The sequence below is a fragment of the Theropithecus gelada genome, chromosome 9 (assembly GCF_003255815.1).
Source record: "Theropithecus gelada isolate Dixy chromosome 9, Tgel_1.0, whole genome shotgun sequence".
In the NCBI taxonomy this organism is placed as follows: Eukaryota; Metazoa; Chordata; class Mammalia; order Primates; family Cercopithecidae; genus Theropithecus; species Theropithecus gelada.
Genome location: NC_037677.1, coordinates 61,767,774 through 61,785,939, shown reverse-complemented (window position 1 = coordinate 61,785,939; position 18,166 = coordinate 61,767,774). Strand labels below are relative to the sequence as shown.

Below are 18,166 nucleotides of genomic sequence, written 5' to 3'. Positions count from 1 at the left end.
ATTACCACCCAAAAGATGCAGAATAGTGTGTCTATTAGGATGAGCATTTTGTGTCTTAAATTTTTTTTTTTTTTTTTTTTTTTTTTGAGATGGCATCTCACTCTGTCTCCCAGGCTAGAGTGCAGTGACACAATCTTGGCTCACTGCTTGGCTCACCGCAACCTCCATCTCCCAGGTTCAAGCAATTCTCCTGCCTCAGCCTCCCAAGTAGCTGGGATTACAGGCACGCACCACCAGGCCCAGCTAATTTTTTTTGTATTTTTAGTAGAGACGGGGTTTCACCATGTCGGCCAGGTTGGTCTCGAACTCCTGACCTCAAGTGATCTGTCTACCTCAGCCTCCCAAAGTGCTGGGATTACAGGTGTGAGCCACCGCACCCAGCCCGATATGTGCTAAAATTTTTTTTTTTTTTTGAGACGGAGTCTCGCTCTGTCGCCCAGGCTGGAGTGCGGTGCTGGATCTCAGCTCACTGCAAGCTCCGCCTCCCGGGTTTACGCCATTCTCCTGCCTCAGCCTCCCGAGTAGCTGGGACTACAGGCACCCGCCACCTCGCCCGGCTAGTTTTTTGTATTTTTTTTTAGTAGAGACGGGGTTTCACCGTGTTAGCCAGGATGGTCTTGATCTCCTGACCTCGTGCTCCGCCCATCTCGGCCTCCCAAAGTGCTGGGATTGAGCCACCGCGCCCAGCCTGTGCTAAAATTTTTTAAAGACATTTCTGTAATATACAGAAACTTATGAGCTGATATGTCCATACACTTTTTTTTCAGTTCAATATTATACGAAGTCATAAGAAATAGTTATCTTTTTTGTTGGGGGAAGAAGTTTATAACTCCCTACTGTTTGATTTATGAACCATTTTTGTATTCTTTTTATATTTAACTTTTTTTTTTTAACCTTCTTGTTTTGTTTGTGCTTACCATGGAGCACTTCGCCAGTACTTCCTCCTGGAATCTCAGGAATCCTTCCTGAACCTCAACTTCATTGAGGAAAAAGGCAAGGAAGTGAGTGAAGGGCTGCTTTCTTCTAAAAGTGTCCAAAAGAACATCAATCCGTGTCCGGGCTGAAATTACACCATTTCGATGCTGGCCAGTGATTACTGTAAACAAACAACAAAGGGTAAACATGCTCAAGGACCCCCAAATGCTTATAAAATATGGGACCTCTTGATACTGTCATTTCTGAGAAGCTAAAGCAGTTCTGAATGCATATATGAATCTAAACAGGGGACAATAACAAAGAAAACTGCTAATTAATTCAATGTAAGCAGAATGAGGCTTAAAAATAGAATACCCTTAAGACAGCATATAAAGTAGAAAAATGAATTCAAATACTACAAAGCAAACCCTTGCTGACAGGAATGTAAAATGGTGTAGTCACTAAGAAAAAGTTTGATAATTCCTTAAAAAGTTGAACACAGCTGGGCGCAGTGGCTCACGCCTGTAATCCCAGCACTTTGGGAGGCTGAGGTGGGCAGATCACTTGAGGTCAGGAGTTCAAGACCAGCCTGGCCAATATGGCAAAACCTCGTCTCTACTAAAAATACAAAGATCAGCTGAGCATGGTGGCACATGTCTGTAATCCCAGCTACTTGGGAGGCTGAGGAACAAGAATGGCTTGAATCGGCGAGGTGGAGGTTGCAGTGAAATGAGATCGAACCCCTGCACTCCAGCATGGGCAACAGAGCTAGACTCTGTATCAAAAAAAAAAAAAGTTGAACATAGACTTACCATATAATCCAGAAATTCTACCCTTAGGGATACCCAAAATAAGTAAAAACAGAGAAAGAAAAAGGAAAGAAAAAGGAAAGGAAAGGAGGAAGGAAAAGAAAGGAAAGAAAGGGAAGGAAGGGAAGGAAGGAAAGAAAGAAAAGAGAGAAAGAAGGCAAGGCATGCTCACGCCTGTAATCCCAGCACTTAGGGGCAAAGGCCAGAGCAGGAGGATTGCCTGAGGCCAGGAGTTCCAGACAGCCTAGGCAATTTACTGAAACTCTGTCACTACAACAACAACAACAAAAAAAGCTTCTGATGTTCCATTGCCTGAGATTTCAAAACAGACAAGACCAGATCCTTGTCTAGAGGATTAAAACCTACTAGATCATTTCCTTCTCTGATTTCTCTAATTTAAGAGACACAAAAGAAATGGATAAATGACAGCAAATATCACACCACTGCAACTGCAGACTTCACTTCACATCACAACTCAATTTACTCTAACCAATAAATTTGGTTTTTCTATATACTTTACTCCTGCACAAAATCAATAAGCTAGTTTATTTATTTTATTTTATTTTCGAGACAGAGTCTTGCTCTGTCGCCCAGGCTGGAGTGCAGTAGCGCGATCTCGGCTTATTACAACCTCCGCCTCCCAGGTTCAAGCAATTCTCCTGCCTCAGCCTCCCAAGTAGCTGGGATTACAGGCATGCGCCACCACCGCCTGGCTAATTTTTATATTCTCAGTAGAGACAGGGTTTCACCATGTTGGCCATGCTGGTCTCGAAATCTTGACCTCGTGATCTGCCTGCCTCGGCCTCCTAAAATGCTAGGATTATAGGCATGAGCCACCAAACCAAACTTTGTATTTTTAATTTTATTTTTTGAGACGGAGTCTTGCTCTATCGCGCAGGTTGGAGTGCAGTGGCACGATATCGGCTCACTGCAACCTCCATCTCCCAGGTTCAAGTAATTCTCCTGCCTCAGCCTTCTGAGTGGCTGGGATTACAGGTGTGTGCCACCACACCTGGCTAATTTTTTTTTTTGAGACAGTCTCACTCTGTCACCCAGGCTGGAGTACAGTAGCACAGTCTCAGCTTATTGCAACCTCCGCCTCCCAGGTTCAAGCGATTCTCCTGTCTCAGCCTCCTGAGTAGCTGGGATTACAGGTGCATGCCACCATGCCTTGCTAATTTTTGTATTTTTAGTAGAGGCTGGGTTTCACCATGTTGGCCAGGATGGTCTCGATCTCCTGACCTCATGATCTGCCCACCTCGGCTTCCCAAAGTGCTGGGATTACAGGCGTGAGCCACCACGCCTGCCTAGTTTTTATTTTCTCTTCTTTGTTTTTTCTTTTTTTTTGAGACAGAGTCTCGCTCTGCCACCCAGTCTGGAGTGCATTGTGTGATCATGGCTCACAGCAGCCTCGACTTTCCCATATCAAAAGATCCTCCCACTTCAGCCTCCCAGGTAGCTGGGACTACAAGCACGTGCCACCACGCCCAGCCAATTTTTGTATTTTTTTGTAGAAATGGGATTTTGCCATGTTGCCCACGCTGACCTTGAACACCTGGGCTCAAGTGATCCTCCCACCTAGGCCTCCCAAAGTTTTAGGATTACAGGCATGAGCCACCAAGCCCAGCCTGACACACTCGTTTTCCACACTGCAACATTTGTGCTTTCTAAGTTGAAATGGAATCTTTATAGCCTTTTCTGGATAAGTTCTGGAATGACTCTAGTATATTAAAATGGCTAGGGTCTCCAGATTTACACCACGTTATAATTTTACTGCAATAAAAAATATTATATAACTTACTACACAGATAGAAAAAACAGGGAACATATAACAAGTGTTAATAGCAATTATGTTTGGGGTTAATACTATAAGAGACTTCCATTTATAACTTATATATAATTTCTGCAAGCTTTCTCTTTTTTGAAAGCATGTACTAATTTTATAATGAGAAAAAATTAGGGCCGGGCGTGGTGGCTCATGCCTGTAACCCCAGCAACTATGGGAGGCCAAAGCTGGCTGATCACTTGAGATTGGGAGTTCAAGACCAGCCTGACCAACAAGGAGAAACCCCACCTCTACTAAAAATACAAAATTAGCCAGGCATGATGGCGCACGCCTGTAATCCCAACTACTTGGTAGGCTGAGGCAGGAGAATCACTTGAACCCAGGAGGCAGAGGTTGCAGTGAGCCAAGATTGTGCTGAGCCGAGATCGCGCCAATGCACTCCAGCCTGGGCAACAAGAGTGAAACTACGTCTCAAAAAATAAAAATAAAAATAAAAATAAATAGATGAAGTAAGGTTTAATGCAATTATAAAATGACTTTGGTATTTGTAACTCGAACGTTACAACTTAAGGAAAATAAACTTTTGCACTTATAATTCTAATAAACTGAACATTTACTTTAACAAAAGTCCTTCCAAATGATGTTAAAAGTTCTAATGCTCGAGTTTGCTGACATTACCAAGGAGCTAGAGAAAACTGTCACTGCACTGGTCAATATGGGAGCCCACATGCAGCTAGTTAATCAGAATTCAGTAAAAGTAAAAATTCAGTTCCTGTCACACTAGCAATATTCCAAATACTCAAAGTCACATGTGACCAGTACCTGACATATACAGCTCCTGTGCTAGACAGCACAGATATAGAACATCCTCACTATCACAGAAAGTTCTTTTGGACAGCACTGCTGTAAAGTCAATTGCTATTTATCTGCTGTCAAGGTGATTGTTTTTTTGTGTGTGTGTATGTATGACAAGGTCTCGCTCTGTCACCCAGGCTGGAGTGTGGTGGCATGAACACAGCTCACTGCAGCCTCAACCTCCTGGGCTCAAGCGATCCTCCCACCTCAATCTCCCAAAGTGCTGGCCTAACAGGTATATGCCACTGTTCCCAGTCAAGGTGATCACTCTTACATAACATAAAATGAAAAAGAGTACTTACAATTTTTTCTGCAAAAACAATACAGTCTATTAACAATTATGGAAAATGAGGCTGAGTGCAGTGACTCATGTCTATAATCCCGGCACTTTGGGAGGCCAAGGAGGATCATTCTGCCCAGGAGTTCAAGGCCAGCCTGGGCAACATAGTAAGACCCCATCTCTACAAAACAAATATTAAAAATTAGCTGGGCATGGTGGCAAGTGCCTGTAGTCCCAGCTACTTGGAAGGCTGAGGGAAAAGTATTGCTTGAGACAGGAGTTCAAGGCTACAGTGAGCTATGATGGAGCCAATGCACTCTAGCCTGGGCGACATGCTACACTTTGGGAGGCCAAGGCAGGCAGATCGCTTGAGTGCAGAAGTTCGAGACCAGCCTGAGCAACGTAGCAAAATCTTGTCTCTACAAAAAATACACAAAAATTAGCCAGGTGTGATGGCACGTGCTTGTAGTCCCAGCCGTGCAAGGCTGAGATGGCAGGATTGATTGAGTCCAGGAGGTAGAGGCTGCAGTGAGCTGTGATCATGCCACTACACTCCAGCCTGGGCAACAGAGACTCTGTCCCCCCAAAAAATAAAATAAAGGACTAAAAGGCTGGGCATGGTGGCTCATGCCTATAATTCCAGCACCTTGGGAGGCTGAGGCAGGCAGATCACTTGAGACCAAAAGTTCAAGATCAGCCTGGGCAACATGGTGAAACCCTGTCTCGATAAAAAATAAATAAAAATTTTTAAATGAATAAAGAAAAAGAAAATGGGTTAATGAATTATTGGAGGTTGCTGCACTCTTTGACTTTAAAAAAGTTCCATCAGCCGGACACGGTGCTCATACCTGTAATGCCAGCACTTCAGAAGGCCAAGGTGGGAGGATCACTTGAGGCCAGGAGTTCGAGACCAGCCTAGCCAACATGGCAAAACCCTGTCTCTACCAAAAAATACAAAAATTAGCTGGATTCAGTGGCACACGCCTGTAGTCCCAGCTACTCGGGAGGCTGAGGCAGGAGAATCGCTTGAACCTGGGGAGCAGAGGTTGCAGTGAGCTGAGATTACACCTCAGCACTCCAGCCTGGGTAACAGAGTGAGACTGCCTCAAAAAAAAAAAAAAAAAAATTCCATCCTTCTAGAATGAGTTTACAGTTTTGTCCTAACAATGCCCCTCACTCAAAGCCATTGTACAACAAAAGCCTATGCCCTTGGTTCACACCGAGGCTTGGTACAGACACTTTCTAACTTGATTTATACTGCTAAACTATTTTTCCTTATCAGAACAGTTATTTGAGTCAAGTTACATTATTTTAATCATTACTCTTATAATTTCCTTTCTGGTCTATAAAATCAAGGGTAAAAAACTGAGAACACAATGGAAAAGGCTGAACTCCATTTCATATTCACTGATCTCATTGATTTTTCTCTAATTCTAACTGGAAACAATTCACAAGTCCATTTCAAAGTACCAAAGCATAAAAAGAAATCTCCTAATACACAGTGAAATCTGGAAGTTTTATTCCATCGATGTATGGTAAAGTGTAAAACTAAGGCCCAGGTACTCAATCAAGATAAGGTTATATAATTCTATATTTCCTCATTTGGGAGATTAGTACTGATAAAACATAAAAAAGCCCACAGCTGGCCGGGCATGGTGGCTCACACCTATAATCCCAACACTTTGGGAGGCCAAGAGGGGAGGATCACCTGAGGTCAGGAGTTCGAGACCAGCCAGGCCAACATGCAGAAACCCTGTCTCTACTAAAAATACAAAATTAGCTGGTGTGGTGGCACATGCCTGTAATCCCAGCTACTAGGGAGGCTGAGGCAGGAGAATCACTTGAACCCGGGAAACGGAGGTTGCAGTGAGCCGAGATCGTGCCACTGCACTCCAGCCTAGGTAACAAGAGCGAAACTCCGAGTCAAAATAAAAAAAAAGAAAAAGCCCATAGCTATAGAACCCCACAGAAAACATAGTTACTAAACCCTGCAGTTGGTTACATTATTCCATAAACATGCAAAAGTGACTTCAAATGTAACTTATATGTAGTGAGTCTCACCAATTTCCCCGTCTTCTCCAGGTTTAGGAATGCTAATAGAAGTTTTGGTCTCCATTTCTATTTTCTTCCTAGTGTCCCCTCTCCTTCCAACTATATGCCTGTAACATAAAGAAAAAGTAATTAAAAGAAGATTAAGTCAAAATGTACTAAAATAAAGAACCTCATCATGTTTAAATCCTTTGTGACTAGAGATACTCCCTTACAGAAAAGTGATTCAGTAAAAGCCCAATATTTGTGGAAGAAATTACAAGTCAACTAGCTTTAGAACATGCTGCATTACAGTCATTGGCAAAAATGAGTTTTTGGCCCTATAGCCAATTCAATGCATAGATAGAAAAACCATGCCCAACACCCATTTGCTTCTCAAAATTAGATTTAAAATCTGGGTCTGCAATTCAGTGAAAGAAAAGCGAGCCAGCAAGTACAGTGGCTCACACCTGTAATCCCTGCTACTCAAAAGGCTGAGGTGGGAGAACTGCTTGAGACCAGGAGTTTGAGACCAGCCTGGGCAACAGAGTAAGACGCTGTCTCTAAAAAAATATTTTAGGCTGGCCGCAGTGGCTCACGCCTATAATCCCAGCACTCTGGGAGGCTGAGGCTGGCAGATCACCTGAGGTCAGGAGTTCGAGACCAGCCTGGCCAACATGGCAAAACCCCATCTCTACAAAAATACAAAAATTAACCCGGCGTGACAACAGGGCGCCTGTAATCCCAGCTACTTGGGAGGCTGAGGCAGGAGAATCACTTGAACCCAGGAGGCAGAGGTTGCAGTAAGCTGAGATTGCACCACTATACTCCAGCCTGGGCAACAAGAACGAGACTCTGTCTCAAAAAACAAAATTTTTAAAAAATTTTTTTAAATAGAAAAATTAGAATATCTGAGGACTCATGGCAACAGTGAGCTACAGCCAACTCTCGACTACCCCATGAAGACGGGACATGAGCTCACAATCCCCATCACTCCCACTTCAATCACTTATTGACTCATTTACATTACTTGCCTGGACTTCCAAGTATAAATATTCTGACAATCCAAAGTTATCTTCTGGAACCCACAGTCATTTGATGTGTTCAAGTGAATGAGACTACTGAATCCCAAGAGAGAAGTTTCAGAGTCTATAAAGCACTAAGAGGCCATCACAGGGCTACAGAGTTAAGAGAAAGAACTCCTTGTCATCAACGTTATTTCAACCTCTATGACTTCAATTACGGTACCCAATACCATGGATGCCTATGTCTAAAACTATTGGTTTGTTTGTGCATGGGATAACAAAGCCCAATTATTTCCCTTAGGATCTATTACAGTAAGCCAGTTTTTAAAAATAAGATTTTAGAAGATTGGAAATCTGTAATTTCCAAGTGGTTTTCCTTGTGTGGGGATGGAGATTGTAGGGCACCAAACTCTGTCGGGCCTTTGTATTCCCACCTTATCAATTAGGAGTGCTTTCCATCGGGCTCCAGTTTATTACTATGTGGCTAGTGAACAAGCCTACCACAAAAAGCGTGGTTCAAAGTGCTATTAATAATCCAGGCTTCAGCACCTTAGAAAGCAAAGTGGTTGAGGTTTAAAAGGCTTTAGAATCAAACAAACCTTGGAACTCATATAACTACTGTAAGCCTACTTCTTCACTTATCAAAATGAAGTAAGAGGCTGACACAGAAGGATCCCTTGAGCCCAGGAGTTCAAGGCTATGGTAAGCTATGATCACACCATGGCACTCTGGCCTGGGTGACAAAGTGAGATCCTGTCTCTAAAAAAATAAAAATAGGCCAGGTGCAGTGGCTCACGCCTGTAATCCCACACTTTGGGAGGCCGAGGCGGATGAATCACTTGAGATCAGGAGTTCAAGACCAGCCTGGCCAACATGGTGAAACCCCGTCTCTACTAAAAATATAAAAATTAACACATGTACACGTATGTTCACTGCGGCACTATTAACAATAGCAAAGACTTGGAATTAACCCAAATGTCCATCAGTGACAGACTGGATTAAGAAAATTGGCACATATACACCATGGAATACTATGCAGCCATTAAAAAGGATGAGTTTGTATCCTTTGTAGGGACATGGATGCAGCTGGAAACCATCATTCTCAGCAAACTATCGCAAGAACAGAAAACCAAACACTGCATGTTCTCACTCATAGGTGGGAACTGAACAATGAGATCACTTGGACTCAGGAAGGGGAACATCACACATTGGGGCCTATTATGGGAAGCGGGGAGGGGGGAGGGATTGCACTGGGAGTTATACCTGATGTAAATGACGAGTTGATGGGTGCTGACGAGTTGATGGGTGCAGCACACCAACATGGCACAAGTATACATATGTAACAAACCTGCACGTTATGCACATGTACCCTAGAACTTAAAGTATAATAATAAAAAATAATAATAATAAATAAAAATTCTTTCTGCTAAAAAAAAAAAAAAAAAATACAAAAATTAGCAAAGTCAGGCAAGGTGGCTCAAGGTGGTGTGGTAGCTCATGCCTGTAATCCCAGCACTTTGCGAGGCCGAGGTGGGCAGATCACCTGAGGTCAGGAGATCGAGGCCAGCCTGGCCAACATGGTAAAACCCCATCTCCACTAAAAATACAAAAATTAGCCAGCGGTGGTGGCGGGTGCCTGTAATCCCAACTACTCAGGAGGCTGAGGCAGGAGAATTGCTTGAACTCGGGAGGCGGAGGTTGCAGTGAGTCAAGATCACACCACTGCACTCCAGCCTGGGCAACAAGAGTGAAACTCTATCTCAAAAAAAAAAAAAAAAAATCAGTGGGGTGTGGTGGCGGGCACCTGTAATCCCAGCTACTTGGAAGGCTGAGCAGGAGAACTGCTTGAACCCAGGAGACAGAGGTTGCAGTGAGCAGAGATTGCACCACTGCACTCCAGCCTGGGCAACAGAGGGAGACTTCATCTCAAAAAAATAACTGAATAAAATTAAATTAAAGTTGGCTGGGCGTGGTGGTTCACATTTGTAATCTGAGCACTGTGGGAGGCCGAGGCGGGTGGATCACCTGAAGTCAGGAGTTCAAGACTAGTCTGGCCAACATGGTGAAACACCATCTCTACTAAAAATACAAAAATTACCCGGGTGTGATGGCAGATGCCTATAATCCCAGCTACTCAGGAGGCTGAGGCAGGAGAATCACTTGGACCCAGGAGGCAGAGGTTACAGGGAGCCGAGATTGTGCCATTCCACTCCAGCCTGGGCGACAGAGCGAGACTCCGTCTCAAAAAACAAAAAAAGAGGCCAAGCATGGTGGCTCATGCCTGTAATCCCAGTGCTTTGGGAGACTGGGGCGGGCGGATCACCTGAGGTCAGGAGCTTGAAACCAGCCTAACCAACTTGGAGAAACCTCATCTCTACTAAAAATACAAAATTAGCCAGGCATGGTGGTGCATGCCTGTAATCCCAGCTACTAGGGAGGCTGAGGCAGGAGAATCTCTTGAACCCGGGAGGTGGAGGTTGCAGTGAGCCGAGATCGTGCCATTGCACTCCAGCCTAAGCAACAACAGCGAAACTCTGTCTCAAAAAAAAAAAAAAAAAATTAAATTAAATTAAATTAAAATGGAGTGAATAGTACCTACTTGTCATAAGGTTGTCATAAGAATTAAACGTGATCATATATGAAACAGCTTCCCAATAAGTGGCACAGAGCTCCATACAGTCCATGCTGTTGGGCAGATGCCCCAAACGTTAGCAGGTTAAGCATACCAGGAGAAGGACCCTGTATGGCAGACACACCTGACAGTAATAACTTAAGCCTACCTGAGAATCACCCTATGATCTAAGAAGAATATGTGTTCAGAGTTCCAAGCTACGGAATCTGGCTTGGATTCATTCCAACCCAGAGATCCATTCCTTTATGCATGAGGAACATCTGAATCCCTGACCCATTTATGGAACCCAAGCCATACAGGGGATCGAGGGCCTTTGCTTTGGATTAAATAAAGGTTGCCAGGTGATGTCTGCTAGGGGCAGGGTGCGAAGTGGAAATGTTATATAAACTGTATGCTTTTTCCAAGCAGTTGAAGTTCTGTCCAGCCCACCACCACGGTACCGCCCTTTATGCAAGTCCCCTCAATAAACCCTGTGTCTCACTTGCTGGCTCTGGGTCTCTTCCCCAGACTAACATGGTGCCATCCCTGTTGAAGTCAACAGGTATGCAGCATGACACATGCTATCCTCATTAAGCCCATACTGGTATCTTTCCAGTTAAAAGTATAGTTGGACTGAAAAGAGGTTTCCATGGAAAATCTAAAATATTCACTATAGGGCAGGCACAGTGGTTCTTGCCTGTAATTCCAGCACTCTGGGATGCAAGGCAGGCAGATCACCTGAGGTCAGCCTGACCAACATGGCAAAACCCCATCTCTAACAAAAACACAAAAAAATTAGCCAGGCATGGTGGCACATGCCTGCAGTCCCAGCTACTCGGGAGGCTGAAGTAGGAGAATCGCTTGAACCGGGGAGGCAGAGGTTGCAGTGAGCCCAGATCACGCCACTGCACTCCAGCCTCGGCAACAGAGTGAGACTCCGTATCAAAATAATAAAATAAAATAAATAAAATATTCACTACAGTAACACAAATAAGCAGTGACAAGGTGACTCCTTAGTTGAATACATAAGAGGAAACTCCTACCAGGTCAAGTGGTTCTCAGTCTTGGCTATACACTGGAATCACCTGGGGGGCTTCAAATAGTGATATCTGAGTCCTGCTCCCACAGACTCTGATTTAATTGGTCTAGGGTGCACCCAAGCACTGGGAATTTTAGAAACTCCCCAGATGATTCTCCTGTGCACCTGAGGCTAAGAACCACAGCATGAGACCGAACCCATGGACAGGTGTTGTCAATATTAGGCTCTGATTATAAATTAGTTTGGCCAGGTAATTTGTTTCTTGATCCAAATAAGCCTACAGAAATTATTCCTAAGAAAGAAAATCTTCTTAGTATTTTTTATTTATTTATTTATTTATTTTTGACAGAGGATATTGCTCTGTTGCCCAGGTGGAACTACATGGCACAATCATAGCTCACTGTAACCTTGAACCTCTGGGCTCAAGCAATACTCCTGGCTTCAGCCTCCCAAGTAGCTGGGACTACAAGCACTCACTACCAAGCCTGGCTAATTTACCTATTTCTATTCATTCATTCGTTCATTCATTCATTCATTCATTTATTGTAGAAATGGGGTCTCACCATGTTGCCCAAGCTGGGTGGTCTCCAACTCATGGGCTCAAGTAATCCTCCCATCTTGGCCTCCCAAAGTGCTGGGATTACAGGTATGAGCCACCACACTCAGCCTTCTGAGTAAATATTATCTATTAATTAGGATTTATCAGAGCCAATACCTAATCTAACATGCAAATCACCTGGCACATAATGAGTGCTTAGAATATAGAGAAATCAAAAGATTATCAAGTTAGAATCATGCAAGGAACTTTTACACACCTCAGCAGTAGCAGATACAAACCAAGACCTGTTACACTGATTTTTTTTTTTTTTCTTCAGGAAACTGAGCCACGACTTTCTAAAATCATGTTTCTTAGGAAAAAACATCACAAGAGCCTGATTTGGTCATATTCCAGGAAAATTTTATATTTAATAGGTGTTTAGACTGCTATCAAGGTTGATGAAACCATTTGTGGCCAAGCACGGTGGCTCATGCCTGTAATCCCAACACTTTGGCAGGCCAAGGGGGCGGATCACCTGAGGTCAAGAGTTCGAGACCAGCCTAGCCAACATGGTAAAACCCCACCTCTACTAAAAATACAAAACTTAGCCAGGTGTAGTAGTGCAGGCCTGTAGTTCCAGCTACTCAGGAGTCTGATGCAAGAGAATCGCTTGAACCAAAACGGAGGAGGTTGCAGTGAGCCAACATCATGCCACTGTACACCAGCCTGGGCGACAGAGTGAGACTCTGTCTCAAAATATATGTGTGTGTGTGTATGTGTGTGCAGAGACCAATAAGCAGGCTATTTTAAGTAATCCACAGAAAAGGCAGAGCGGTAGTAGTGAAGATACAGATAGCTGGTAGATTCAAAATATATTTAACACATTTGTAATACCTGCCCACTGGGAGGCCAAGGCAGGTGGACTGCTTGAGTTCCAGAGCTCAAGACCAGCCTGGGCAATATGGAGAAACCCTGTCTCTATCAAAAATGCAAAAAATTAGCCAGGTGTGGTGGCGCACAACTATAGTCCCAGCTATTTTGGGGGGTTGAAGCAGGGAGGATCACTTGAGCCCAGGAAGTCAAGGCTCCAGTGATCCAAGATCGCACCACTGCACTCCAGCCGGGTAACAAAGCAAAAGCAAAGCCCTGCCTTTTAAAAAAAAAAAAAAAAAGATATTTAAAAGGTAGTATGGGATATGGTGGTTCGGCATGGCTCATTCTAACACTTTGGGAGACCAAGGTGGGAGGATCACTTGAGTCCAGGAGGTCAAGATCAGCCTCGGAAACATAGTAAAACCCCATCTCTACAAGTAATTCAAAAAATTAGCCAGGCTTGGTGGTGTGTGCCAGTCCCAGCTACTTGGGAGGCTGAGGTAGGAGGATCACTTTAGCCTGGGCAGTCAAGGCTGCAGTGAGCTGAGATTGTGCCACTACACTCTAGCCTGGCAACAGTGAGACGCTCTGTCTCAAAAACATAATAATAATAAAAATAGGCTGGGTGCGGAGGCTCATGCCTATAATGCCGGCACTTTGGGAAGCCGAGGCAGGTGGATCACCTGAGGTCAGGAGTTCAAGACCAACCTAGCCAACATGGCGAAATCCCATCTCTACTAAAAATACAAAAATTAGCCAGGCATGGCAGGCACCTATTATCCCAGCTACTCAGGAGGCTGAGGCAGGAGGATGGCTTGAACTCTGGGGGCGGAGGTTGCAGTGAGCCAAGATCGTCCCATTGCACTCCTGCCTGGGTGAAAGAGCGAAACTCCATCTCAAAATAAACAAATAAATAAAATAAATAAAAGGTGATGTGGTTTGGATCTGTGTCCCTGCCAAATCTCATGCTGAAATGTAACTCTCAAGTGTTGAAAGTGGGGCCTGGTGGCAGGTGTTTGGAACATGGGGGTAGATCCCTCATGATGGCTTAGCACTATCTCCTTGGCAATGAGTGAGCTCACACAAGATCCGGTTGTTTAAAGTGTGTGGCACCTCACCTCCCATGGTTTTTGCTCCTGCTTTCACCATGTGACATGCCTGCTCCCACTTCAGCTTCTGCCAAGAGTAAAAGGTCCCTGAGGCCTCCCCAGATGCCGGTGCCATGCTTGTAGTGTCTGTAGAGTCATGAGCCAGTGAAACCTCTTTTCCTTTTTTTTTTTTTTTAAGACTAAGTTTCACTCTTGTTGCCCAGGCTGGAGTGCAATGGCATGAATCTCTGCTCACTGCAACCTCTGCCTCCCAGGTTCAAGTGATTCTCCTGCCTCAGCCTCCCGAGTAGCTGGGATTACAGGTGCTCACCACCACACCCGGCTAATTTTTGTATATTTAGTAGAGACAGGGTTTCACCATGTTGACCAGGCTGGTCTTGAACTTCCGACCTCACGTGATCCATCTGCCTTGGCCTCCCAAAGTGCCAGGATTACAGGCATGAGCCACCGCACCTGGCCGAAACCTCTTTTCTTTATAAATTACCCAGGCTCAGGTATTTCTTCATAGCAACACAAGAATGGCCTAAGAGGCAAAATCAGCTTAGTGATGCATGTGGAACAATGAAATTAATCTGTAATCAGTCCTCTGACACTTTAGGACATTTTATCATTTTATCATTAGTAATCAAGCATCGCAATAAGTATGGAAGACCAAAGAGTCCACTTCCCACTGAGTTTCCTGGAAGTCTCTCCCCATGAAGCTGTTGGGGACATGACTCACTTATAGAGCAAGCTGGGGGCCCTCACAGTAGACCGGAATCCTTGTGGGGTCTGCTCCACCTCGTACGCATCACAGGGCTCATCAGCACACTCCATGGAGCCTGCACAGAAACCATGACATCTCACTCAGAAACAATGTTGCTCTGTGGACAACAGCTTTTGCCTCAGCTGTCAACCGCTGTTGGGGCGTTTAAAAAAAGCAATACACAGGCATAAAAAACAGCCAGACACTGTACATTCCATGACACTGCTCTGATACTCCTTCCGACCTATCTTATAAGAAATAAACCATAAAAAAACACATAATGACTATTTTAAATCTTTCAGTCTTGGAACCCTGGGAAGGTAGCACATGTATACAGTAGTTCCCCCTCATCTGTGGTTTCGCTTTCCAAGTTTTCAGTTACCTGCAGTTAACTGCTGTCCGAAACCATTACTACAATAAGATACTGGGCATGAGACAGAGAGACCACATTCACATCACCTTTATTACAATGTATTGTTATAACTGTTCTATTTTGTTAGTGATTGTTATTAATCTCTCACTGTGCCTGATTAACAAACTAAAGTTTACCAAAGGTTTCTATATACAGTTGGCCCTCCATATACAGGGATTCCCCATCAGTGGATTCAACCAACCACAGACTGAAAATATTTGAAAAAAAATCCAGCCTGGGCAACAAAGTAAAACCCCTCATCTCTACAAAGATTAGCTGGGCATGGTGGCACATGCTCGTAGTCCCCACTACTCAGGAAGATGATGTGGAAGAATCATTTGAGCCCAGGAGGTGACGCTGCAGTGAACCAAGGTCATGCCACTGCACTCCAGAATGGGCTTGTCTCTTAAAAAAAAAAAAAAATTACTTGGAAAAAATAAAATAAAATAACAACACAGCAATAAAAATAAAACAAATTAAAAAACAATACAGGCTAGGCATGGTGGCTCATGCCTGTAATCCCAGCACTTTGGGAGGCCGAGGCAGGCAGATCACCCAAAGTCAGGAGTTTGAGACCAGGCTGGCCAACATGGTGAAACACCATCTCAACTGAAAATACAAAAATTAGCCACGTGTGGTGGCGGGCGCCTGTAGTCTCAGCTACTGGGGAGGCTGAGGCAGAACTGCTTGAACTCGGGAGGTGGAGGTTACAGAGAGCCCAGATCATGCCACTGCACTCCAGCCTGGGTGACAAGAGCAAAACTCTGTCTCGAAAAATAATAATAATAATAATAATAAACAATACAGTACAACAACTATTTACAGAGCATTTGCATTGTATTGTGTATCATATGTATTACAAAAGAGGATTTAAAGTAGGATGTGTGTAGGTTACATGCAAATACCACAATGTTCTACAAAAGGGACATGGGCATCTGAGGATTTTGGTAACATTACTGGGCAATGGACTAAATACATATGTTCATTTATTTCAAAAATTTATATATAATTACTTTAGGGCCAGGTGCGGTGGCTCACGTCTATAATCCCAGCACTTTGAGAGGCCGAGGCAGGTGGATCACTTGAGGTCAGGAGTTCAAGACCAGCCTGGCCAACATGGTGAAACCCTGTCTCTACTAAAAATACAAAAATTAGCTGGGCATTGTGGCACATGCCTGTAGTCCCAGCTACTTGGGAGGCTGAGGCACCAGAATCACTTGAACCTGGGAGGCAGAGGTTGCAGTGAGTGGAGATTACATTACTGCATTTCAGCCTAGGTGACAGAGCGAGACTCCATCTCTAATAATAATAATTACAACTCCACAGACAAAGGAACTTAATTTTGTCATAGAATATTAATGGTTAATATTAATAACTAAAATTTCTCCTTATGATATTTAAACCTCTGTACAAAGAAGAAACATAACTTATAAATTGCAACCAAAAATACTTCAGCTAAACTCAAACTCATCAGTACCCTTAGACATGAACAAAAACAGAGCTATATGAGGCCAAACATCTCAAATTTCAGTGCTGACATAGAAACACATTGAAACAAACAAAAAATTGATCCTACAATACACAGGACATTTTACTTCTTATCTGACCAATGAGCAACTAGGATTACCTTGATAGAAGTCCTCTTCATCTTCTTCATGTTGATAGGTCTGTTCTTGGACTGGATTCTTCCTGTAATTCCGGCCATCAATTCTTATAAGCTGTGGACGCAGAACTTCCATGACACTTTCTTCAAATAATATTCTGATGACGTCCTGAAAAATATAATTACCATCTTACCCTTCTTAGTGAGAATTAAACGTCCTATCTCTAGTATCTGAACCATTGTGTAGGTCTGAATTGGGCATCAGTTCACAGTATTTCCTACACAAAAGCAGCACTGTTTCCCATTGGATTTCCCATCTGTAAACCAGTTTAGGTTAACTGCTGTATTTTCTACCACACTGGCTCACTCTAGAGAGCAAAGTAATTTGTAAACTATTTATCACCCACCCCCCAAAAAAAAGGGATTAAAAGGCATATACTCTTTAAAAAAAAAAAAAGAAAGAAAGAAAGGAAGGAAGGGAGAGAGGGAGGGAGGGGAGCAGTGGCTCACATCTGTAATCCTAGCACTTTGGGAGGCCAAGGTGAGAGGATTGGTTGAGTTTGGAGTTCAAGACCAGCCTTGTGAACATAGTGAGGCCTCGCCTCTAAGAAAAGAAAAAGAGGACCAGGTACGGTGGCTCACACCTGTAATTCCAGCACTTTGGTAGGCCGAGGTGGGCGGATCACCAGGTCAGGAGTTCAAGACCAGCCTGACCAACAGGGTGAAACCCCGTTTCTACTACAAATACAAAAATTAGCTGGGCATGGTGTCACGTGCCTGTAATCCCAGGTACTCAGGAGGGTGAGGCAGGAGAATCTCTTGAACCCGGGAGGCGGAGGTTGCAGTGAGCCGCGATCGCACCGCTGCACTCCAGCCTGGGCAACAGAGCGCAACTCCGTCTTAAAAAAAAAGAAAGAAAAAGAGAAAAGGGCCGGGCATGGTGGCTTACACCTGTACTCCCAGCACTTTGGGAGGCTGAGGAAGGAGGACTGCTTGAGCCCAAGAGTTTGAAACCAGCCTGGGCAACATGGCGACACCCTGTTTCTCAAAAAAAAAGAGATTAAAAATAAAAGGCAGCCTTTGAAAGAGAGAATAAAGCTCTCTTTATTACTTTAACCTAATAAGTAAAATGCGAACTTCAGTGGTTATCTAACCATTTGCACAGTATCTTTTTTTTTTTGAGACGGTGTCTTGCTCTTGTCCCCCAGGCTGGAATGCAATGACACAATCTCTGCTCACTGTAACCTCTGCCTCCCGGGTTCAAGTGATTCTCCTGCCTCAGCCTTCCAAGTTGCTGGAACTGCAGGCATCCGCCACCACCCCCGGCTAATTTTTTGTTATTTTTAGTAGAGACTGGGTTTCGTCATTTTGGCCAGGCTGATCTGGAACTCCTGGCCTCAGGTGATCCACCAGCCTCAGCCTCCCAAAGTGCTGGGATTACAGGAGTAAGCCACTGCGCCCAGCAAACTCTATCTAGCAAGAGAAAGACAATGAGGGATATTTAATACACTTAACCATCCAGAAAAAAAAAAGCCCGT

At 44.0% G+C, this 18,166-nt stretch overlaps 2 protein-coding genes across 4 annotated transcripts in view; one reads left to right on the top strand and one right to left on the bottom strand.

The window, feature by feature from the left end:
- ASCC1 (activating signal cointegrator 1 complex subunit 1) overlaps positions 1-18,166 on the bottom strand; it is a 116,711-nt gene that overhangs the window by 94,583 nt on the left and 3,962 nt on the right. Inside the window, exons 2-5 of one of the 3 annotated variants that reach the window (XM_025395767.1) lie at positions 16,653-16,786; positions 14,590-14,689; positions 6,707-6,804; positions 918-1,096 (exon numbers count right to left, since the gene is read on the bottom strand). In XM_025395767.1, the coding sequence (XP_025251552.1) occupies positions 918-1,096; positions 6,707-6,804; positions 14,590-14,689; positions 16,653-16,786 (511 nt within the window). Of the gene's footprint in view, positions 1-917; positions 1,097-6,706; positions 6,805-14,589; positions 14,690-16,652; positions 16,798-18,166 lie in introns of all 3 variants that reach the window. The other 2 variants (XM_025395768.1, XM_025395769.1) reach the window with 2 other exon arrangements.
- Positions 10,092-18,166, top strand: part of ANAPC16 (anaphase promoting complex subunit 16) — a 29,469-nt gene continuing 21,394 nt past the window's right edge. The window contains exon 1 of the mRNA XM_025395774.1: positions 10,092-10,102. The gene's annotated coding sequence lies outside the window, so the exon portion shown is untranslated. The remainder of the gene's footprint in view (positions 10,103-18,166) is intronic.